The 26106-nt window shown below is 35.8% G+C and overlaps 1 protein-coding gene across 4 annotated transcripts in view; it reads right to left on the bottom strand.

Moving 5' to 3' along the window:
* LOC129564936 (GTPase-activating Rap/Ran-GAP domain-like protein 3) overlaps window positions 1–26106 on the bottom strand; it is a 75789-nt gene that overhangs the window by 19558 nt on the left and 30125 nt on the right. The window contains exons 1-2 of one of the 4 annotated variants that reach the window (XM_055439190.1): window positions 24087–24167; window positions 13779–14418 (exon numbers count right to left, since the gene is read on the bottom strand). The exons of 2 other annotated variants lie outside the window; for them this stretch is intronic. In XM_055439190.1, coding sequence (XP_055295165.1) covers window positions 13779–14374 — 596 coding nt within the window. In that variant the 5' untranslated portion in view covers window positions 14375–14418; window positions 24087–24167. Of the gene's footprint in view, window positions 1–2579; window positions 3558–11662; window positions 11744–13778; window positions 14419–24086; window positions 24168–26106 lie in introns of those variants that run through there. One more of the 4 variants, XM_055439205.1, reaches the window with a different exon arrangement.

Genomic DNA, 26106 nt, shown 5'->3' on the forward strand with positions numbered 1-26106 from the left:
GTTAAACAGAACTAAAATTGCACTCGAATTCCTGTTTCGAAATTAGCCCAAACAATGGAAGAAGCCGTTTCAATCACAACAATGGGATTGCTTTATTTGTTCAAACTAATGGAATTTTGTCGAAGCTAGTGATGAATCTTGGATTTTGCATGAACCTAAGTTGAGTCTAAGGTCGACCTTTAAGTTGAGCTATTGTAGATTTTCGAACCGAATTAGCTTCGTTAGTTTGATTGTCATTGGTTGAATTCTCCTTGCGGCTGTTTGGTGCGAAGTGGCAACTGTACAATTTACAATGAATAATGTAATAGGAAGTGCGAGACATATGACTTATACTTAGGCCGTTTGCTTGCTATTAGTTAATAATTTATACGATGAAATCGATAGCCGTAAATTAATGCCAGTTTCGCAGTATCCATAATATATTAAGTAGACATTTAATTTAATTGTAAGCTGGGTGTGCTTTTATTTTCCGACATCCGAGAGTGGTTTATGTGTGTGTGTAGGATTCTCAGTGGATTTATTTGTTCGACTGAGTTCATTCACCAGATGATACCCGCCCGCCTAGTTGATTCGTTCAACAATTTTGGACAGATTATCGTAAACAATTCATTACGATATCAATTATTAGAGATGGTGATAGTTCCATTAGTTCCTTATGGTGCAATCAGATGACCCAATGAAAGCTGAGTATTTCTTGTTCTAATCGGAGAATTCGTGTAACAACAAGTAAATTGGTTGGATCACATGATGTTCCTTTGATAAGTATACTGCGCTCACACCCCTTCTCTCGCACACACATACACTTATGAATCAAAATGAGCTGGTTTTTTTGTTTGTTGAGTCATGCGACCCAATTACAAACGACCATCGAGAGTAAGTGGAAATGTCTGAAGTTAGAATGTATGCCAATCACACGATATATCGTAATTTCGATTGAATAACTTCCTACGATTACACATAAAAATAAATAACACGTTGAACTTGATCGAATCCACACATACAATACACTCTCATACACACCGAAAATTCACTTGGTCTTGTTGTCATGCTGTATTTCATTAAATTAGAAATTCCATGCAACTGCTCTGCCACAAGCTGAGTTTCATTCAAAACAGTATGGATCCGGCAAACTTTGCAAAGGAACTTTCGCGCTCGAATCGTTTTCTCTCCCTTCTTTCCGCTTCTTTCTCGGTATACAGAGGATATCCATTTCAGATATGGACAAGCAGCAGTGCTCCGCTTTGGAAAAATTCGATGTATGAATGGTCAAAGTTATTGTAATTACAGTGTGAATTTCGTTGAAATTGACACAAGTGAACTTCTATTTCAAGTTGAGTTGGTCAAAAGTTTTTCCATTGTTTGCCAACTATTTTATTTGACTTTTTTCTTGTTATTTCATTTTGCAAGCAAAATGGCAATATAATACTGCGCACTGGGTTTTATCAAATATTTTCAAACCCTCGTTTTCGTTGGATTTCATTCTCCAAAACAAACTTCTTATCCTCTTTGCTTTAGTAAGTTGTACCGTTCATGAGATTGTTAGTTCTAAACAGACAAAAATCGGAGATAGGAACTCTTTGCGGTGGCATGATGAAAAAAGATAGAAATGACGATGTAAACTAAAAAGAGATGAACATGCTTGGTCTACGTTGAATTGCGAACAAATTAGAATTTCAAATATAGGAGGGATTTAATGTTAAAGTATGATAGATTATTGTGTTTTTTTCTACTAGATAAGTTGAACTTCAATCAGTGGTATTTTCTTTGAAGCATTGTCTTCGAATAGGGTTATCGTTTGCTTGCTGCAAACGATGAAAAATGCGCTTGAGTTGAAGGGCAGCTTAACAACATGCGCAACCCCTGCACTACACTAACAAAACAAAGTAAAACACGAATTTTCGATGAGCGCATTCATTTCAATTCTTTACGTCGTTAGACGCACTCATGACAGCGACAAATTGAACGCATGTTCCGTAATGGAAAAAACATTTTTTACTTATAAAATTGATGTTTATCACATCCTACGCTCTCACAAAATTCAATTTTGCACATTCTTCGCATTTTTATTTTTTTGTCTACTTTATTAACAAATATAAAAAAGATTCAATAGTACATTGAACGATCTGAGTCACAACTTTTGACACTTGTCTCGTAGTGCTAGAAGTGAGCTGTCAGACGCTCAGATGCAGGACCTTCGACAACATGTCATCATCAACATATATTGATACATTGAATACGATACATTTCAATTGTTTGGATGGAATCAATGGAACTGAAGTAAGCCAAAATGAACCTTTCAACCCAAATATGCAATGCGTTGGAAAGTAGTTTACATCGTTCGTTTATGGCAAACATTTCAAATATTTATATTGAATGTGCTGGATTTCTACACGGTGCACTACATCCGACACCAAACGCCATTGGGCAATTTACTATAAGCTTTAAAGTTAATTTTGGAAAATGTGAATAGTGGAAGGAAAAGCAAACACAAATATAGGTAGCAAAATGAATGAATAAACAAACAATCGCACAGCACACACACACACACAAGGAAATGCTAGTAAATTATTAATGATTACATGACACTCGATGCTCGACGCTGTAGCACACGTAACGCGCCTATATCCCGATTCGGTGGTGGAGCACGTGTTGGAGGCGTACATAAGCTTTGACTTCGATCGCGTACCGATTCTTCGCGATACGCGCGAAAAAATGCGGCCAATTTTACATTGAAACATAGCATCATATTCATGGTGGACAGAATATTTGTAATCGTATTTTGTCGCTACGATGGAATTCGATTGGTTGGTTGAATGGTTTTAACGGGTTCTTTCTCTCTCTGTGTCTCTCTCTCTCTTTCTCTGCGATTTCTCACTTTTACTGTGTGTACCAGAATGATGGCAGTAAATTCCAATTTGCCGATTTAATCATTTATACCCTTATCGTTGACACACTATCGCTTCGCCCGTTATTCGTTCCGCAGATATTTCTTTCTGTATCTCGATTCAATGTTGCCTTCACTTTTACACACACATACACTATTTGATTGAATTTATGTTCGTAGAATTCACGTTTATCCAATTTCACTTTTCCACACCGAATGGCAATGAATGTTCACAAGCCATTATCTATTTTTTTTTCTCTCCCTCTAAATACCATGCGTATCTTTTTTATGTGTACTGTTGCTCTGTTGAATGTCTCTTGCACACCATATTTTACACAATTATTGAAATGATAATAAAAGTACACGTATTGCGATAGTTTGATTATTGCGTTGAGCCATAAATTTACTGCGTTGCTCCATCTTCATTACATTTACGATGGTCGTATGTTTGATATTTTCGTTTTGAATGGTGTGACCGATGAAGACAGCTTTTAAGCCGCCGCTAATTGATTGCCACATAAATGTTATCCATGTGGTGTTTCTGGCTTATGCCATCTAATTGATTCGTTGTTTTTTTATTTTTCTTTATTAATTATTATTATTCTAGTCGTTTATTCGTTGCTTTCTTTCACAATTGTTGTATCAGCTGCTTGAGTGTGATAACAATTTCTTTCTGTATAAATAAAAAATAACAACCACTAAATCAAAACCAATGCCGGATTATAATGTCGTTATAGGCGTCGTCGTTGGCGGTATCAGAAGCATTTCCACTGCCATTTCGATAAGGCGTGCTAAGAAGCTTTTTGCCAGTTTGCAACTGGACTTTTGTTGATACGATCTCTTGTTCTGTTCAACAAACACCATCAACACTGCCCAATATCTTTTTGTATGCATCTTGTTGAATGGGGAGGATTTAAGTGTAGCGGAGCATTTTTTTTTCATTATTCTTTACATGTCGAATGCCCTGCAGAAGTGAACAGAATTATTGTGAAGTGTTAAATTTGCGCATGCAAATGTTTTTATCGCTGGATTAAGGCGCGAACACGACCATCACTGACTTTAATGAAGACATCTCCAGCAAGAGGAGATATTGAGAACGAATGTGAGTTGGAAAAAAAACGTCACTCGGAATTTGTCAAGTGTTCTGAAAACAATTTTAATGAGATACATAACAAGCAACGTGGCAAACCATTAAATTCTCTGCCAAATATGTTTTTGTCCCAATGATTAAAAGCGACAGTCGAGAAAAATACACAAAGGAAAATAAAACAGGTCTCAAGTAGATTCGCCGCTGTAAAAACATTTATAATGGCTCCTGTTGGAGAAAAACTCATCTTGATTATTTTTTGCCACCGCCGCCGTTCTTTCTTCTATTTTTCTCTCACTCCCCTTTCATGTAGCGTTTAATACACTTAACCTCATGCCTATTGCTTAATGTTCACTAAACGATGTACACTTTGTGCCAGTTTATGAATGGAAATGTTGTTGATTGTATCTAATTTTCGAAATTGCCCATCCTTTGGCATCATTGCTCTACGTATGAATCATGGTGTTCCATGGAGATGAACGAATTGGTTCGAGTTCTTGATTCCGCAAATACGACAATTTATTTTCCTCTTCTTTTCACAGAATAAATGAACGTTCAAACATAATGTGTTTTAAATAAATTCAGTGATCGCTCGCATTGCGACAAATGCAAATTTATTTTCATGCTCCGAATTGGCATCATTTCGGAAGACGGTGACAAACAACGGATGATAGCGCAAAGCGTCTCTCAGATATGTAAATTTATTTCATTTCACTCGTACATTTTGCCAGACGAATACACACACACACACACGCAACTAACAAAAACAAACAAATTGTGTAATAATTTGCCACCTGTAAAATATCTCAAGCACATTGACGTTCAGTGTGCCAATGTGTGAAACATACTAAGTTTAGCCATCTATCTATCTATCTCATTTTCAACTAATACAGTTTGACTGTATGGTTTTTCACATGAATCGTGCATTGTTCACTTGACGTGATTACCACAGATTGCAATTTATAATGAATTCTACGAAATTAATTTACTAGAGCACACACGCATCCACAAAGTTCTCGAAACTGGTGATGATAATTTATGGTTTAAGTGACATTTCACAGCGGTTTTCCACTTAATTATAGACTATAATTTAATATATTTTAAAGTTTGAGTCACCACTTTATATCCCAAATTGGATTTATCCATAAATTATTATGACATAAAGGAGAGATATGCATTGCGACTCGCAACATTTTCCGTTCATGCCAGTCATTTGCTTTTCGAATTTTAGGCAGCAGTCTGTAATCAAATGAAAATCAAATCGAATCAAATCCAAATTGTGTTCCGTAAACATTTGGCGTTATTTGCCTAACGAAAATGGAAACGGGGCCGGATAAATAAATGTATTGATAATTATTCATATTCATCCAGGGCGGTTTTGTAGAAGCTTTTGCTCATCAAAAGACAGCACGTAATAATTAAATGACTGAAAGCTTATCTTGGCTGGCCATTTTACTTGTGCGTTGAATAACCGTTTTATTTGTATATGTGCAATCCAATTTTTCCTTCCAATTTTGATTTATGTGTCATAAATTACGATAACTTCAAACAATATGCACTAATTGGTTCTGACTTCCTATGACTATCATTTTTGGTGAGCACAAAAAGGTCGAATCACACATCTCTTTTCTACCTTCGAGCTTAATAATACAAATGTTGTAAAATGATTTTTAGCCTAGATTTGACTAATGACTTTCACAAACAGTATTTTAAGCTCCAATGATTCTCCGCATAAAAAATCAAGCGGCAATATTGCTTAAGCAATGTCACGAATGCGCACAACAATTGAACTGAGATCCAATGATATCCATAGAAATGTTTGCGTGTCCACAAACCAGTCTATACATTTTCAATAGTTCGTTAGGTTGATGAATAAACATGCGATTCGTATTTAGCAAGGCACCGGATGAATAGCAATGGTTCTCCCCATTCCGTCCATTCAATGTGTCTAATGAATTGACAGTCGAAATGTGTAACGTGATAAATTGAAAGAAGAAAAAAAGAAGAGAGAATCGGAACGGAAACGAGCACACAAAATAGAATGAATAAAAATGCCCGTATGAGCCGATGAAATGAATAGAAATATAGAAAGAAAGAAACGACGAGCCAATATTTGTCTAGTAAGATAATTTCGAGTTGATAAATGGCGTCGAATTTTCGATGGTGAACACCGATAAGAAGCGACTGATTATCCAGATCCAATGGTTCAATTCCAGCGAAATATATATTTTCTCGAATGATGACTTTCGTTTGCCGTTTGAATGAAATATTTGGCATTGTGTGCCTTGCTAAATGACCATTAAACTGCTGCCCAAGCAAGGCAAATAAAGAAATAAACTCGGTATCTGAAGCCCAATAATAAAATATACGCTGAAGAATAATTAAGTGATGTCAGAACGTGGTAAACCAATGTTATGGATCTCGAATGATATACGAGTTCAATGAGGTGAATTGAAGAACTGCTTGAAAAGTTGGTCGAATAAAAAGGTATATTTTATGAGAGGTTTGGCTCCTGGTCAGAATCGAAATCACGAGTATTTACCAGCAATAATCAGAAACAGTGGGTATAACTCGGATGTTGTTGAGTCAGATGGAAGTGTGATGAGCAGTGAACACAAAAACCGGCCGATTGACGCCATTTGGCATTTCGATACCTCTAGGTCAATCAATCCGACTTTGTGCTGGCATTCAAAGAAACTGCTGCGCTTAAAAATCCAGTTTACCTCAGAATATTCGGCTGTATTCATTGATTCGATGTTACACACATCTTGGATTTGGGTTTTATTTTTATTTTTTTTTCGTTCGAGTGGCTCATATCGGTTGATATCATTGGGTTCAAACTTTTATTTTTATCCTCTTCTACAATTGCTCAGTGTATGCTGACCATTTTGTATTTCAATATGCTCTAAGCGTTTCGACAGCTTTATTCAATATTTATGACGCTGTTGCGACTGAATTCGCTCAGTTTTCGATTAAAAAAAAAAGGACAACGATGGTCATGATTATAATCAAATAGAGCAATAGAGCAGCAAAGCAACAGTACAAACTGTAAAAAAAACCAATCGCATGGATAGGGATCATTGAACAAACTCGTATTCGTATTTTTATGAACATCCGACTATTCACTCCCTTTTTCTTTCTCTCGAACAGAACGACCGAAACTTTTCTGCCATTTCTATTCGAAACACTATTTCGTAGCTTGATTCAAAAAAAAGGTCAATGAAAAAGCGTTGTTGGTATCGTTCTCGGTGGCAACGTTCAGTGTGCGATGCAACCGGCACAAATAATCAATATTTAGGCAATAATAATAATAAATATTCTGGTAGTTGGATTTCCTTTATTTAGTTTGTTTACATTTACAAGCTTGATGGTAATCAGGCCATTGAGAATCATGAAAGCGTGGGGAAATTTTTTGATTCAATGAAATAAAATGCCGTTCAAAGATGAATTGATTCATGGAACTGTGTCTGAAATCGTCAATCTATAATTGAAGACATTCCACACCAGACCAGACCATCGAAGTTCACTGTACGTTATTTTTTCTTTTAATTTAAATGTAAATACACTTCCACTGACTCAGTGCTATGCTGCTTGTCTAAAGAACGTGTGAAGACTTTATACCATTTGTGCTTTTTGCAATAATATGGTGCCACCATGATTATTTACCAATCAATAGTACTGAAGTACAGCGTATTTGAGTACGTGACTTCTCGACTACTGCTTGAAAGCACAATGGTATAAAAATCTGCAAGAATTTACGCCTCGTTCTTTAATTGGAATTCGGTTCATTCAAACCACTCCGTAAGTTGATTCATTGTTCGAAGCGTCAATTGCAAACCTTAACAAAGCATTGACACCATCAATTGAACATGCTGTCACCGCAACACATTCAGACTTTAATAAAAACTTTTGTGTTTAAATCTATAGATGCGCTCAACAATTTTGTAGCTCAATATTTTTGGGGTAAGACATAAAACATTTATCTCATTCCATACTAAACCACTCTGGAGTGTCTTTTTTTCATTTGGCAAATGAAAAAATGTAAATATAGCACGAGATGTTGGTCTAGTCTTTCTAAACGTGAGTGATGTCAGAAACGAAAATATATTTATATTTAGATGGCTTTATTTTATGTCATTTTTATCACGTTTACTGTGTGTTTTTTTGTGACGTTCATCATTAAATTGAGGTTGTTCTTTCGGTTAAATATATCTCTTTATGGTTTATTATCACAGTCTCAAAAGAAGGTATTTTCGTTTGAAATATTGGCCTATTTTGCATTCCGCCACAGAAAGAACAAATGAAATTTGGCACTATATCATCGCAAACTCAAAAAGTGTTCTGCCACGTACTTGCGAAAAAAAAATCGCGTTTATTGTTCTGTGCAAATAGTACCCGCTGTACAAGTATGACACACAGTGTATGTATATGTGTTCATTCTTATTTTTTTTCATCGTTTCCTTTACATGACTAGCTACTTTGATTGTGTTAGCGCATACATGCAAATGACATTACGTAACCCTAAACATGGCATGATATTTGAATGGAATAATAATGGGGCGAAACATCACTACGGTTTACCGCGTTTAAGTGATAGGCAGATAAACACATGCAGTGCATTTCAATGTGTAGAAGAGAATAGAAAAAGTGGCAGTCGTCGCTTACTCACACATCAACCGTCGATTGATAAAAGTGATTTTGCTTTATTTATTTATTACGTAAGTGATATACCATACATCTACCGTTTGACGCGGTCTGGTTTATTTTCGGTGTAAAACTCAATACACACAGGTATTTTACATTGACGAGTTTTCATTGATTAGTTTCTCTCCATTGATTCAGCGGCATTAAATCTGGATGGCATAACAGCGGATGTGTGTGAGTGTGTGTTTGAAACAACAATGCTTCTGTACATTTCAACGCGTGTTCAAATCGACGTAACTTCTCGGCTTTATTTCTAGAAAAATAATAATGGCCGAGCATATAAATAGAGTTTTGAACTTTTTACCCGTAGGCTGCTTGCCGAATTACGTGATAAAGTGTAATGGCTGAAAGTGTATGACACACTCAACATACACAATTCAAGATTTAATCAGACTATGTGCTGTGACAGCGATATCGAAGCGTTGCTCAATAAAAACTGCATCATGCAGTCAGGCGGCACAAGTCTGCAAGCAAATAGCCATCTTATTACAAAATCTGAATTAATTAACACATGCAAATCAAACTGCAAAGCGTAATGGGGAAAAAAGGACGAGCCGTTTACACGAACTCTGATGCAATTAAAATTTCTTTCAGCACAACGAAATGTCATAATGTTTGATTGGCATTGCATGCAATATTTGTGTGCAATTTGTTGAACAGATTCATAAAATGTCGGGCTCAACACTATACTCTACATGGATGGCATATATTGTCGCCATATGATTTCATGTCGAAACTGGGATATTTTTTCAGTACAACTTCATTTCGTTTGGCAAAGTATTTCATTGGCAATGTGAAAGTGTCCTGTTAAGTTGTGAAATGCATACACACACGACGACCCCATGAAGGAGAAGAATTAAAAAAAAACGGGAACCACATGCGCTCATTTCAAGTGAGTGCCAGAATACGAAAACAGCGACAAACCGTCTACTAGTTGCCATTTGGAAAATTGGTCAAATGTTTTTTTTTTGCGTTTTCACAACTTCATGCCATTAAATTGGGTGAGCTCAATTTTGAAATGCATACATTGTGGCAGAAAAGCCACGAAGTGTGTTTAAAATTGAGGTATGTAAGCCAGAGCACATGCATAAACTAAGAGAGCTTTTGCGCATGAAAATGCATGGCAGTTAGTTTTTGCGTAATGCAATTTTTAGCAAACATTGTTTTGAGTTTCACACAAGAGCCACACAACAACGTGCATATACGTAGCGATTGAATAATAGAAATTCAGTGAATGTGTTCATTTTGGTATTTTCTGTGGTGAAATGTAAGGACGATATCACCACCAAACTAAGGATTTTGCTTATAAAACAAGCACAAATCAGTGGAAACTCATTAACATTTATCAAAATCAAAATATATGTGATTGAATGATGCATAATGAGCACATTGTTCACTATTATTTGTGGCCTTTCGCAAACCCTTTGGATTAGCATGTACACGCTCGTTTCAAAACTAGTATGCGTATGCAAATGAATAAAAGAACGCATCGAAAGTATAGAGTAAATCGAGTTATTTATATAACTATAGAATAGGCAAAATGACGCAAAGTGAAATCATCAGCTTAAGGAAAAATATAAAAAAAAGCAACTGAAATTACATGACAATCAAGCATAAACCGCATAAAACACTTTATTTTGCACTCAATTTCATTCTTAATGCGAACAAAATGTTTTTTGCCACCGCCGCACAATAAAAATGAATGAACGGTTTTTTTTAACGGATAAACTGCTTTTTTCTATTACTCTGTTTGTTTGTGTGTGTGTGTGTGTGTGTGTGTGTGTGTGTGTGTGTGAACTTTTATTATGTGTAAGTGTATAGCGATAGTAATATAGATTTCGTGGTATCACGCACAATGCACATTTAAACCTAGTTATTTCATTTTTTCCTTCTTTTAGATAGCAAATGCAATAATATTTTATGATGAAAATTGAAACGAGTATAATTTGCCATGAATCTAGACCATTTTATGTACGTTCATTGTAGTTCAAAGGATGGATCTTTTTTTTTAAAATGATTTCTCTGCATTATATTCATACAATCATTGCAATGTACAAGGGAAGATACGCGACAAATTACGTATGGTCTACAAAGTTCAAATACACTCTTTTTACTGTTGTTTCAAATGACACAAACAGCATATGATAAGAACTTTTTCTAACAACAAAATAGAGAGACAAAGTCAGTGACAGTCTAAACTGCAATGATTGTATCAACATATAAATATGGGGGGAGACATAAACAAAGGCCAACTCTGATGGATTGGTTTTTATGCAAATAAAACATATGATGTTTTAATGTGAAAACTAAATGCCATTTATCTTCACGCTGGCATCTGGCGATGACTTTGTTTTGAAACCCAGTCAAATTACAATCTCCTGCATTGATTCAAATTTATTGTGGTCGTTGTCATTATTCAACATTTATCGTTCGTTTTTCTTTCATGTGGCACATGAAAAAATGAAACAATACACTCATCGTTGTCATTACAGTTTTTCGATTCATAAAAAAATGTTATCAGCTTCATTAGCAGACAGAAGAACATTAATTTCCTTTTCTTTACGCAACATTCATTTTGGGTGCTCCAACAGAAACTGTCGCCTAATTATTATTGTTTTTCGCAAAAATAATTATGCTAAGTCTGTACCCCCCCCCCCCACCTCATTCTTAACTGTTCACTTTATTTTAAAGATGAAACTTTTCACACAAAACTTCATGTAATGCTTGAAACTGGTTTGAAAATTGCCATTTTCCGAATGTATTCAGCACAATTGAATTTGATTGCAAAGTGATAATTTTTTATTTGTTCACGAAAATTCGAAGCTATTCACCGTTTTTGAGACAGTGATGATTTCAAACAATTGACTGAATTAGAAAAAGGTTCTTCATTTAATTTTAGAACATTCACTCGATTCGGAGGAGTGAACGTCCTCCAGCAACATTGTATGTGGAATGGAAAGAATGAATATTGCGAAAAACCGTAGTACACAGTGAATCTGTATTTAATGTTATCCGCGCGTACTGGTAACACAATACGTTGTTGTCTGCATGCAGACAGAATTCCGACTGACACGATGTGAAACAATTTCTTGTGACCCGACACCCATGTACCGAAGCGCGTCGTGCTATGTGCTATGTATACATCGGCTGAGACTACCGATATTCACATACGGGTGAAAGTGCGATCGCATGGCGACGATGCGCTATGAAATGGAAAAAATGCTTGAAAAAAACCGCACTAATCAAAACAAACAAGCGCCAATCAAACTGTACTGTACACATGAATGATATAAAATAATTTTCTATACTATCCCTTCACACCCTTGTCCATACTCCGAGAGTACACACGAAGAATATTCGACAGAATGCGTCTGCATTTTTACCGTGACATCGTAAATATCTGTTTGTGACATCATTTTTCGTTGGTACATTTTCATCTTTGATTTATGTCAAAGACTATATGGACAAAATATCACACCTAACGGCACAGCTTGGGATTGTTTGATTTAGTTATTAATTTGTTTATTATTACAATGGTGGAGTGTCTATTTGGGGCAACAATTGTCATATTTCATTCAAGGGAATTGATTCAATATTTATGAAATTTTGCTCCTATTTTGAACGTAATAGACAGTAATAACATGCTATGGACTTGGACTGGATATATTTAGGCTAAAATATTTTTGACATTCTTCAGGATGTGTCTACCATGTAGAACATAAATATTTTGGGGATGCCTATGACTGTATGGTTGAGGCGATAAACAAACTTGAAATATTATACAAGAGCTTTTATCGCGGCAATAACATTCATATCTTTCGTTATTCCAACCAAAACAGTTGAAAATAGGAAAATACGGCCAAGTTCCAAGTGGTTAGTCTTTTTTGTTAATCCAGTGTCTTATGTACAAAACGAAATCATTGACATGCTGAACATTCCGTTTAGGAATCGCTTGCAACACTGCTGCGCTCAAAATACTCTCATGTGGATAATGTGTATTTTTAAATCATGGAATTGTTAATGGCCAAGTGATTCATAGATACCAATGGAATATTTCATCCGGTATGAATTGATTTTTTGTTCCGTGGGAATTACCCAAGTCAAGAAAATAATCAGGAAGAATTGCCTGAAGCGATTCAAGTAACCCCTCACTACTACCTTAAGATAAGCCATGAATTGTGCTACATTTGGGAAAACGGCATGGCTGTTGTTGTTGTTGTCGTCGTCGTCGTCGTCGTCGTCGTCGTCGTCGTCGTCGTCAAACTTCACCGTAGTTGTTTGCCAAATTCCGACCAAGTTGATTCATCATTTATATAAATAAACTGCTAAATAACTTGAGATAAAAATGAAGGTATTGTAAAACTGTCGACACTGCCTTATGTACAAAATAGTAATTGTATACAAAATAATGTAATGTGCAGTCGTTCTGTGCCCATTTCATATTCCCAATACGTTCTGAGCGCAGCGCACATCGACGCGGTGTGACGTCATGGTTTTCCAGCAAAAATGGGGGTATTCAGCATGCCAAAGTGTCAGAATTTTCGGAACAAATCCTTTGTATTTCTAATCCTTTGTGTATGAAGCAACGAAACCAAAGACAGCTCAAAACAACAATAACAACAAGAATGCGCTTGTCTCAATGACGCCAAAGTTCAAGCAACGTATTTCATTGAATCCACTATGCGGTGCGATGTATTTTCTATGCAAACCAAAACATTTGGATTTGATGCCCCTTAAAAGTTACGGTGCTTGTCAAGCGCATGCTTCACTTTAGAGCTTTGGTTCATTTCATGGATTTGATGTTTTTGGAAGCTTATGGAATTGATGATTCTTTCGGTGAGAAAGCTTCAGAATATATACCACAATAAGTGGATACGGATGGTTTGTATGAGCTTCTACTTCACCATAAACGGAATATGCATCGAAGAATAAAAAGCTTTAAAAAGTCTTTTTTAAAAAAGCTTTCCGACAGAAATACTGCATTTCACATCGAACGGAGAGAACAATTTGAAAAACCATAATAATTTCAAAATACAAGACGATACAAATATTAACATCAATAAGTGGTCTATCTCGGTCAAAATGGGGATCAAGTAATCATACCTTTTATGTGCTATTACATTTTCAGAGCTATCCCAAGAGATGCTTCGTCGTCGAAACTGGTGCGTTTTTCGATAGCGTGACCATCGACGCGATGAGCCTCCACCACCGATTTCCAATAAGTTCGGCACAGAACCATTTGGATCGATACGTTGCCCAGCCAAATTATTATTTGATGATCGAAATTCGGTGTTTTCATCAATAATATGATCAACGCTGCGCAGCGATTTGCTTTGATTTAACAACGACGATGCTGTTTTCCGACTCGATGGGCTCAATAATCGTGATAAATTGTTTAACGAACTATAATTACAGTTTTTGTCACAAATCGCATTTTTCGAGCCGAACGATTCGCTCGCACTAGATTGCATTAAATTGCCAAGGAATCGGGTGGCACTACGTGACTTTCTCGGTGATGGAAAAATAACGCTGGAGCTTTGGGTTCGCAAGAATGCTGGGGGGATACCACTTTTCTTTTGGTCATTTAAAACGTCGTCGAAGCTCATCGTACCGGAAAAACTATTGTCATTGCGGACCGACGAATGACGCCATCCGTCATTTTCTTTACGAATCTCACGTTTATTTTTATCACTCGCCATTTTCAACTCTTTTTTCTTCACTTTTCTATCCACCAAAATATTTGCTTAAATTAATCGCCAAATGTAACAGGAAGAGAAAGTGAAAGTGATAAAAAAGCGTAAATAACTCAACAAAACACACTCGAAGAATTATAAAAGGGTATCAAAACCCATCGGCACATTTAAACCTTTTTCCACTGAGGTGAATCAATCACCATTTCTTCTCGATAATTGAGTTTTTATCTTGTTATTATTTGCGTTTGCTTTATTGAATACACATTTACTCATCCACTCGATATCTTTGTTATGTGTTTGAGTTTTGGATTGTACTGTTTGTTTGTTTATTTGTCTGTTTATTTGCATATATACCCTTTCCAAGTACCATTTTTATTAACATTTTCTGAAGATGTATGCGTTTAGTTTACTACTTTGTTTATTTGTACAAAACGTAAAACTTCTCAACGACCAATATCGCGTTGATAAAACTGTATACTCCTTTGGTTGTTTTTATCCGTGCTAAAAAAAAGGCTCTTAAAATTAATGACCCTTTGAATGCTTACGATAATCGTCGTTCAACTATGTCTCTTTGTAAGTATAGTTCGTGTGTTGTTCTTAAGCATTCAGCTTAATCATGGCTCAAGCTACAGATGGGCGGACTATCTGATTAAGATTAATTAATCTTAATCAAACACCCACAATTCGCGATGATTAATACGACCACTTAATCAATTAATCGCTATTAATCATGAATTATGATTAAGTGATTGTGCAATAAATTAATTAATCATCGATGATGATTAAGTTGTTGTCTTAAACACGATGTCGCCGTGATTAACTGTGACAACTTAATCATGATTAAGTAAATAGTTAATCATGATTAAGTAAATTCTTAAACATGATTAAGATGTGATTAACGAAATGATTGTGTAGATTTATTAATCATTAGACGCCATAAATGCAGAAATGTTGAAAATGATTCCCATTTTCCATTCTTTAAACGTTTACTTTCAATTCGGAATGGCGTCTAATGATTAATAAATCTACACAATCATTTCGTTAATCACATCTTAATCATGTTTAAGAATTTACTTAATCATGATTAACTATTTACTTAATCATGATTAAGTTGTCACAGTTAATCACGGCGACATCGTGATTAAGACAACAACTTAATCATCATCGATGATTAATAGCGATTAAGTGATTAAGTGCCATCTTAATCATCCGAAAAATGATTGTGCAAGTGATTAAGTAATCGCAAAACGCCCACCTGTAGCTCAAGCCCATTAAACGAACAAAGAGAAAGAAAGGAAAATCACAATGAAAATCAATTGAATAGATCGAGTGTCACATGCTTGAATTACAGCATATTCAGCGCATTTTTCATGAAGTTGTCATTTTTTTCTTCTGCAAGTCCGTTCAACGTAAAGATCAATTAGTGGATAGATTTTTACGCACTGATACATGTGTCACGCTGCCAATGAAAACAATCCATTGTAATATACATCCCTCACAATTCACATTGTTTGCGCGCTTGTCATTTCTCCAAACGCTAACATCCGTTATTGTTATTGTTTCGGAAGAGCTTTTTATTGGGAGTGCTTTCGCATAATTGAAGGGTTTATTCACGGAATTAAGTCAACAATTAGTATTCACATGGAAATGTAAACATGTGACAACGTTGTTGAGCTTAATTGATATGCGCTAAAATACGTTCATCAGATTTTCTAGTATTTTCGTCATCAAATCATCACGAATATCGCTTGTTGTATGACGCGATTTTGTAAAAGATACGCAGATCCATTCCGATTCGTAGACATTGAATTGCAAATCGAAGGCACACTTTTTGTCGGAATTGAGCTCAGTTCACGGCATTGAGACATCGCCTACTGGCCTTGCCACCAAATCAATAACATGGAGGTCTCCTGAGCAAAATAACTGATTATTAATTCTTATCACGTGCCTTAAAATTCCTTGTTTGTTGCATCGCATCGGCGATAACAATTTCTCGTGGCAACGGCATTGTAAACGAAGACAAGAAAAGAGGATACGGTGTTTCAAGGAGGAAAAACAGTGAAGTTGCTCTACGGTCGCACATTCAGCAATGTCAACCGTTTGATGTTCAGCATCTAGTGACAATATATACAGAGCGAACATAATAAACATTGGAGAAATGTGCGCGTTGAACGTTTCACACACAACTGTCGAATATATGTACGTTTACTAGCTATAAAAATGGAAATAATGTTCATTTGAATGGGATACGTATCAATAAAAATCGACTCGTTACGTTGCTTCGATTTTCGATTAAGATTACTTATGCGTCCGGAAAATGAACGAGTGAGCGAACGAACGAGTGAGACAACGGTTGTGCATGTCTTGTGAATAAATTTGTTTACTTTCTACGAGCATCGATTCTGTTTGGCGACATTTATTAGAAAGCATGTCGCATAAATAATTGGATCTTTTTGTATAGAAATCCGTTTAGATCATCTCTGTGTTATTGACGTTTGTCATTGCTGAAACTGATTCGCACCGTTGTCGATTCGTTTGATAACTAAATTTCCTATCGATCTAATTTATCAAGAATCGGCATTTGAAGCGTGGCGAATGCGACGAGAGTCGGATAACAAAATCGGATGTATCATTTAAGGGTAACGGTTCACGATTTTCAAATCGATACAAGATTTTCGAGCCAAGTTTCCCAACAACCGCTTCCCTCCGATAACCGTCTAACCTTAAGTATATAATATGAATCCACACAAAACGTTCATTGAATTCTTGAAAATAACGAATAAGAAGAAGAGGTAAAATCACAACGGTGTAAAATCCGCTGGAAAATGTAATTGCATAGCTTCAGTACTTATCGAAAACTGAGCGTAGAAGTTTCACATCTTTTCACCGCTACAAGTACATGTGCATTGACCTTAAACTTTGTTAGCTCAAGCGTCTGTTCAATAACTGTTACGTACATGATGACTTTGTATGGTTTTGATGGTGGTTCGACTAATAAAAACAGGTAAAATCGAATCGGATGTCTACGAGCTATTTACGACACTCTAAAATATATTTTTTATGAGCTTTTAAAAAGACAGTTATGTGGTAATGAGAACAGCTCATCTCTAGTATTGATTTAGTTTTACGCGCGAAAAAAAGAGGAAACTCGAACAGTTGGCGGCGAACGACGTAAAACATAGTGTGAATTTTATGAATACTAAATTATGGATTTTCTGCCATCGAACGATGCGCGAATACGCAATAAGATTGAAATCAACACAAGAAAAAATCCGGTCGAATGAATGTTAATGAGCAAAAATGCGAGAAAAAGAATTGCTTCTGGGATTCTATGGTACAACACAATAGACGTTCTTATCAGCCATTGTGCTATTCAAAAATATTCCATGAAAATAATGTGAAAATATTCTTTTGATCAAAAGAGCGAACATCTCTTCTGCAACGTTTCAATCGAGCCCTTTTCTGTGTGATTGATATAATATTTTCAATAGTTTTTTTTTTTTCGATCTAAAAATATGCGATGAAAATAGTTCAACATCGTGATCATCAGTATCGCTTTTTAATATTTCTATGGTATGCTGTTCTCTTTTATTTATATATATATAGATAGCAACGGAACGTTTTCCCATTGTTCACTCACCAACTGTTGGTATTGAAGTTTATTTTATTAGTTGCTATTGTGTTGCGGATTACGTATCTTTGATTTCAATAAACATCGTTCCAGTTATCAACAACAGTTTCCACGAACCTTTAATCCCCACCCGCATCACATCTGATAGCTCCTGCGCCAAGTGCATCTGTCGATCTCGTGCATTATTGATTGAAACGGCTACATTTGAATGTTGAGCAACATTGAAACAAGAAGCCTGTTGCGAGCGCCCATGTTTTTTTTTTATCATTTCAATTATCAAGATCATTCATGCACAAGAAAAATGAAGCGAATTGAATGAAATTGAAATGATTTTATAAATATATGAATGTATGTGGAGGAACTAACGGCATTTCAACGGATAAAGTATTTTATAAATGGCATTTGTGTAAATTCTGACATACAGCAACGGAGTGTAAAATGGGAACAGAACACAATATTGTTTGAAGTCAAAAGTGCGAAAAGCTTTTTATGTGCACATTCCATAAGTTAAGATGCCATAAAGGTGGAATGACTAATATCCGAACGAGTAAAGAAAAATGTTGTTAAAACTTGTTGCTTGAGTGCTCTGCTCTCGCCTGCCATAAAGCCATAACATCAAATTCAATAATATATTCGATATTTAGTAGTAGTATATTTTCATGTGCTGAGACGGGTAAGTGTTTCTTTTTTGTCGTTGTTGGGGTGCCTTTGTTCGCACCCAAAGTGCATTAAAACGGTTCAACTGGACCCGGCATCAAATGTGTAAAATAAAATGGAGTTCCATCACATTCGAACGACTCCATGAGTCCATTCACACATATACCATAATAATAAATGACTAAGTTGGACATTTTGCTAGATATTTTCGCAACAGTAACAGAAAAAGAATGGAACTTAAATCACACAAAAGAAACTACATTAAAACCACAAATCTCTTTTGAGCGCTTTTAGCTGGTTTTCCCCTGAGACGAATAAAATGACAGAGATAAATGTTATCGAGTCTTTTTATCGATTGAACCGCAGTGAAAGTGGTTTGCATTACATTCTGTTTGAAATGTTGTTTATCCTTGTGATGTGTGTATTTATTTTCAATATACGTTTCACTGGTTAAGTAAACTTTTCGCCCTCCCACAGCTTCTGTCACTTTAAACGATGCAAACAAATGGATTCCAAAGTGAAACCGCTCAAGATTGAACCGAAAATAGATAAGAAAAATGGCAAATGTGGTTTAACGCTTTCCATATTTTAGTTCTTCGCGTTTTTCAAAGAGTAAATCTATTTTGTTTGTGTAACAGAAATGCGATATATATGTTTTTGGTTTGTTATTTTCTTTGTGCAAATTTTCTTTTTTTTTCCATTTCTAACTGATATTTGTGATGAACAAACAAACAACTGTTCGAAAAAAAAAACAACGTCAAACGTACAGAAAGTAAACATATGGCGTACATATGTATGCTTTGTGGATAATTTATGTTTTGGTTTTTTTTTATTTACTTTTTTCAATGGTTTTCGCAGTCACTGGAATTCGGATTAATACGAAGCTTCAGCAACAATTGCGACCAAGTATAATCCCATTTCGTTCAGAGAAAGTGCATACATGTGATGGAATGGTTTCTCTGGTTTTCCAGATATTATGGTGAGCATTGTGTTGTGGCAATCATCCATATGTTGGTGCTATCTGGTCACCACGAATTGCTTATATACCCCCTAGAGTATAGTGAGCTTCGTCTATTATCATGTTTTTGTCTTCTCTTCTACAATACTGTGGATATTACACACGACATGATCTGGAGATTGAGCTTAAACAAATAAAAATGTACAATCGTAAAATTTTTCCCGGGAAATTCATTATTGTGATGTTTCTTGGCAAAATGGGCATTAATTAAACTGAAATAAATTAGAGCATTGTGGTTTTCGCTTGCTATGGACACTGTGCCCAACGACAGAAGCTCAAAGCTGCTTTATGTAGACGGAATTCAAGACAATTTCATTTGCAAACCAGAATCAGAGAAAAAATAAATAACTTCTTGGGAATTAATATCCATTAACCAAGAAGTTAAAGCCAAGCAAACGCCGAAATAACGGTGAATGTTCATGTGATGAATGGTCTTGATTGAAGTTTTCTTCCTGTTCGAAAAATATGGCTGGCCATGGTCAGGAAAATGAAGAGCCTACAAAGTTTATGACCAAACATGACGCAATGTGTATACACCTCTCCAAAGGTTGGCCATAAACACAGTCTCCCATCATCTTGCCACACAACACATTCATATTAGAACAATAACTTTTTTAATGTGATGAAATCATATTTAATATGATTTTCAAAGACTTATTTTTTGGAGGGTGTTGATTTAATCGGTTGCTTGTAGCAAGCAAGCCGACGTATTTTCGTTGACTTTTCAGATGAACAATATCTGAACGTATCCTAATCTAGTTTTAAAAGTGTTTATGCCAAATATATACAACATATAGATATGTAAATGGATTCAATCAACCGAAATGAAAAAAAAAATCAATTTGCAAATGGAATCGAAGCCGTGTAGAAACGTCAAACGGATTTTCAGTTATGAATTTAATTTTCGTGAAATAAGATGAAAACTCTTATTTGGTAAACGTGATCCAATCGCAAAGAACTGAGCATGTGCTCTCGTTTCCATGTTGAAAAAAGTGTTCAGAAGAGTTTTGCGTGTTTCTGCTGCTGCTGGTACATAGCAAAAAAGCAGCGTTTATGTTGCGTTTGACGGAACTCATAAATTCTAACATATTAAAACAAGAGAGTTTTTTTTTCCATGTTCGATAACTTGCCCAATAAATAATATCATGGAATTTGCGCACTGGATTTCTGAAACAGCTTGAGATCAAAAATGTGTTCAAAATATCCAATCATTTAATTAAACTTCCGAAGTATAGCATACAATTCGACCAATGAACGATGATTGGTTTCTTTTCTCCAGTGAAAAAAGTTCCGACACTCTTCATTGTGATCATTTCCTATTTATACGGCTCAATGGCATAGCACTTTGTGAACCATAAAAAAACCGCCCCATATAAATGCCATTGGAACTGTGAAGGGAGCCACACCACTTCTTCCCATTTTAATGGACATTTTATCGATGTTGTTGATAGTTTGAACGAGTATTAAGTGACAATGTTGCCATTTTTTATGCTCTGTTCGATATAATTTATGATCTGGACGTTATAACGTATACGAGAAGCTTGTTAACAAGTCATACACATTGTATATACTTCTATCGTTCCAATTTGGAGCGCAAAAGCAGCCCATTAATTTGTGTTTGGTTTGTTTTTGGCAAATCACTTGTAATTTATGTTTATAAAGTCCATAACAGCTATTGACCTAAGCCATAAGCCAATTTTCAGCTTTCACTCGAAAATCAATTAGTGATAATTTTCATGTTGTTGTTGTTGATGATGATGTTGCTGAGTGAGCGATGCAAAAATGATCGATCAATTTGCCCATTGTTATGTATATTCACTGAAATCGACAGGAAAATATGAAGTTAGCTGAGGTGTGTATGCGTGAGCATAATACAGATTACATTGTCAATATTGTCGGCCGATAGACGGGTGAGATGTGTTTGCTCGATTGCACTGATTTGATTGACTGAAAATAGCTTCGGATCCAGTGACTTATCAAAAACATGCGTTCACTTGAAGTGGATTTTTCCGATTTTTTGCAAGCTCATCTTTCTTATATATTTTTTTTTCTGCTTGGAATATAGACGGCAGCATTGTTTACAAGCTTCTGAAATCTAAATACGGTTATTTTTGTTTCACACTTGAATGCTCTTATGCTATGGCAATATCCACCACTAAGCTATTGTTTCACGCTCTTGCCCGCTTTTTTATATATGTATCTATGTTACTATTAATGTTGGATTATGGATGTAAATAACAAGTGACATCAAAGTGTTAGTTTGCTTTTTGAAAAGAGAAAAAATGTGGCACGTATTTAATTTCTGTGTAAACTCGAAATTTGTACACATATTTGTCTATTATACTGGGCGAAAGAGCGAAATGTGATGTTAGCAATCTTGTTCTTCTTATAACTTTCTATTCTGCGTTTTGTTAGCTTTACACAAGCATGGTTTGATTATGTATTAGACTTTGGTGTATCAAATGTGACGTGATTGCTCCCAAAAGGCAAACAGAGTTACACAAACGTCACACATACAGCCATCCACTTGATACTAATGCACACTGAAGTGACACTAATTCACCCGAACAAAGGAAAAAAAACTGAACTGATACTTGTCGACGACGATGAGCCGATCAATTTTTTTTTTGTTTACTCACTGGAGCGTTCGCTTATATTGGCTTCTAAACACACAATTTCATAATTTTTCCAATTTAGATATTTGAAGCTTTTCGTTGAAATACACACACCAAATTTACTTTTCCATATTTTAGAATTTTTTTTAGAGTTGATTTTTTAAATTTGTTGTTCCTTTTTTTGGAATGAATAATCTCAAATTTGGAGCATGGACGGAAAAAGACGAATTTTCTAAAATCTTTGCGTGAAAATCGCTGTAAATGGGAAGATTAAGAGACACAGAATGTGTTTCACATTCCGTGCATTGAACTAGTAATTCATAGGGTGGCAGCATCAACAAAATTCATATTGGCACGTTGTTTAGTTCAGAATAAATTACGAAATTACATTGATTTGCCTATTGAAATTGAGGGCGCTCGCTTCGCCACAGTTCTCATTTATTTTTTTTTCGGTCTTAGCTGCCACCCGATGTAATAATTGAATTGTTCGTGTATTTTCCTCTAGTCACGTTGGAGCGTTCGATAAAAGTGGAAAATAATTCGATATGTCATGTTTGCACAGGTTTAGTTGAAATAAAATCGTGGATAAGAATGGCAAAGAAAGGGCATTCAACTCACTTAAACATCCGTGCACGATGCACGTGCAGTGCAGTGCCGCGATGTAATTTTCTAAGATTTCAGTTACAAAAGTTGAATGGATCCGATTCAAAATAGAGGATATAAAAGGGACTTGTTGAAGAATAAGAATTTATGACTTTAATACCAGGACTATTGTGTTCGTCCCTTTTTTCTTCTCCTTCGATTAAATTTTCTCTGTCATCGCTTAAGTAAATATTGCATATGTAGATGTGCTTAACACATTCTTGCACGAGCGATGGAGAGCAAGAGAACGGGGAAAAACCACTTTCTCATAAATGAATTTTTTACGGTGTTGAAAATTGGTTGAACGTCTGGAAACGTGCTGATGCTCTTGAATAACCTTGGTTAAGCTAGAAATTTGTCAGCTCGATTATACGTTTTCCTTCTGAAATATGTCTGGACGAATGAGCTGGATTAAAAAGTTTCACTGGAAAATCTTATGTTTCCAATGATTGCGAACAACAACACACATACACACACGTGACTTGAATGCAATTGCACGGCATTTGTCTGAAGATGAAGAGTTTAATTATGGCCAATTGAAAATTACTTGTTTGCCAGCTTGTTATCACTTTTGTTCGTGTAATTTTTGGATGTTGAAGCAAGTGAAGCATTTAATGACACTATTTATCTGTGTCTCATGACTCGAGTTGCACGAGTATAATTCTATATCTATTGCTATTCACAATTTAATCCGAGCGCTTTGTTTGCAATTCACCTGTAAATGTTACGCATTGTTTGCTACCACTTGCACTGACAGTCGAGCTTTTGTTTGTCCAAACAATGCTTGCAGCGATGTACGGATGAATTACAAAAGATCCTTCTTTTATTTGCTATAAATTCATCTTCGTTTGCACTGGCTTACATTTAGTAAGAGCACAATCAAACAAACCAATAAACGAACAAACAAACAAACAGACGAAAGGATACCACAAACGATTTCTATGATAGAAAGTACAAACGCAAACGGAAGAGCGCAGAATAGAACCAACAAAAAAATCACTAGATTATAAACCCGAAGTGAACGAAGTTTATCCGTGACTATTGTAATACGAATGCTTTACGATGGATTTTCTCGATTCGGTGATACGCAACGGTTGCCCAACAAATCTGGACTGTGTGAAATCTTTTCGAAAACTAACGGCAAACAAATTTTACCAATTTATTTTTATCTTCGTGGGATGTCAATGTTTTTCTCCGTCTATGTCTTTCTCACTCGCCCGACTTCAATCTTGCGATGACGTGCTCCCTGTCACGTTGATAATGAAGCCACTCTCACTCACGTTTCAATCGATGCATTGCCATAGTGATTAGACTGTGTGTATATGTGTTAGGCTTTGGATTGATTGGAAAATCTAGCTTGGATGTGTGCTCGTGTGGTATTCTCTCTCGCTGGCTCAAAAAGCACCCAAGTGTCGCGAAGAATATTGCGTTTAAACGACAAGAAAAAAAAAGCAAACACAAAATCCTTTGTTCACCGTATTACATGAATGCACACATAAACACACACACTGCACAGCAACACACAGAAATCACTTCGATTCATTGTGTGTGCATGTGATGTAGACATTGTGTTAGGATCTCACCTGAATTGGTATAAGGTTGTCAAGCATGATGTTGAAGCCTGTCGGAAAGCTGTGGGCATGATTTTTTTTCCTAGTCCTAAATGTCTATTTTCATTCGGCCGATTTCATGTGCTGCGTTGTTTACATCGCATTCGGGTGCTGAACACGCTGAGCTTTCGAGCAATTCTACAGCAATGCTGTCAGATGATATATATACAATGTATATAGATATATACACAATGTATATATGTGTTCTATGCCATTGTGCCGCACCATTGATATTGGCTTTTGTTACCGTTTTAGCGAAAATGGGGACAATCATGACAATTTTTCCTTCCCCTGAATGATTCTGCGAAAATTGCCTGACGTCCTATCAACCATTTTCGCTCACATGAACGCTTTTTTTTCGCAAATCGAAAACGGATTTTCCAAACTTTTTCTACCCTCTTTGCATTGCATACTGTCAACGAATGAAAAAAGCTGACACACCAATTATACGAATTGAGAAGTTTTAGACAACATGACTAACTTTGTTTTAGATTCAAGAATGTTGAGGATGCACATTCCATTTGAACGATAAGGGTATGCCCAACGCATCCTTTACACAAAATTAATCACAGCAATGTGTTGAGAATGCTTTCCAAAATGAAGACCCCTTTGCAACATATAAAAAAAGAGTTGACTAAGTAATTGCAATTTTCTCTCCCAATCCAAATTGCTAAATTGGTTGAGTCCACACTCTTTACATTGCAGAGGCGACTGTGCACTATTACCAGCAACGTTTAAGAAAGTTTTTGCACAGCATTGCTATCACCTATTTTCATTTTCACCCTCGAAACAAAAGTATGGTATACAGAAAAAAAATTTTATGCGCCGCAGACGATACCAGCATATTTTGAATGTTGCGAATTGCAATGGCGGTGGTGGTCGTTTTTTGTGTGGAGCTACCGCGGTTATAGTTCAAAATAATTAATTATGTTGATTTAATTTGGTGCTCCCGGGTCTCTTTGTCTAATTTCGATGAAAAATGTTTGTTTTGTGCACAGCAGACACACAAAAAAATGGTCTGATTAATGCCAATAGTAGCTTAGGATTATAAAATATCGCATTGAGACACTCCCTCGGTTGTCGTATAATGAACTTACCATCGCTTTCCGCATCACAAGATGGCAAACGAAGAAGAAGCCAAGCGGTTATAGTACAATTAATGATAGATATTTAAGACCAAGTGCTAATTCACGGTCTGAATGCTGAAACAGACACATGATACAGTTTAAATGATTGCTCTTCATCCTTATCCTGGTCGCTTTTTTCTCTGTGTGTGTATTTGTGCTAATAAAAATTGGCTAACAGAAACTTGGTCCTTCTTCTTCTTCTCCATTGCTATTGCTCGGTCGAATGAAAGTATGTGGAAAACCATTTCGAAAAGTTTGTTTTAAATTTCATATTTCAAGTGGCTTTCTGAACGGCAACGAGAGGATGGGTAAATAAGTGGCAGAAGAGAAGACTCTAAAATAAATGCACTTTAATTAAGTCAAATTAAATATTCAGAAGTTTTTATTGCCTGAGAGAGACTCTTGTAATTTAGCAACCATGATTTTCAGTCAATTTCT

Source organism: Sitodiplosis mosellana, unplaced genomic scaffold (assembly GCF_009176505.1).
Source record: "Sitodiplosis mosellana isolate CC-2019 unplaced genomic scaffold, AAFC_SMos_1.0 Smas_scaffold_1, whole genome shotgun sequence".
Taxonomy (NCBI): Eukaryota; Metazoa; Arthropoda; class Insecta; order Diptera; family Cecidomyiidae; genus Sitodiplosis; species Sitodiplosis mosellana.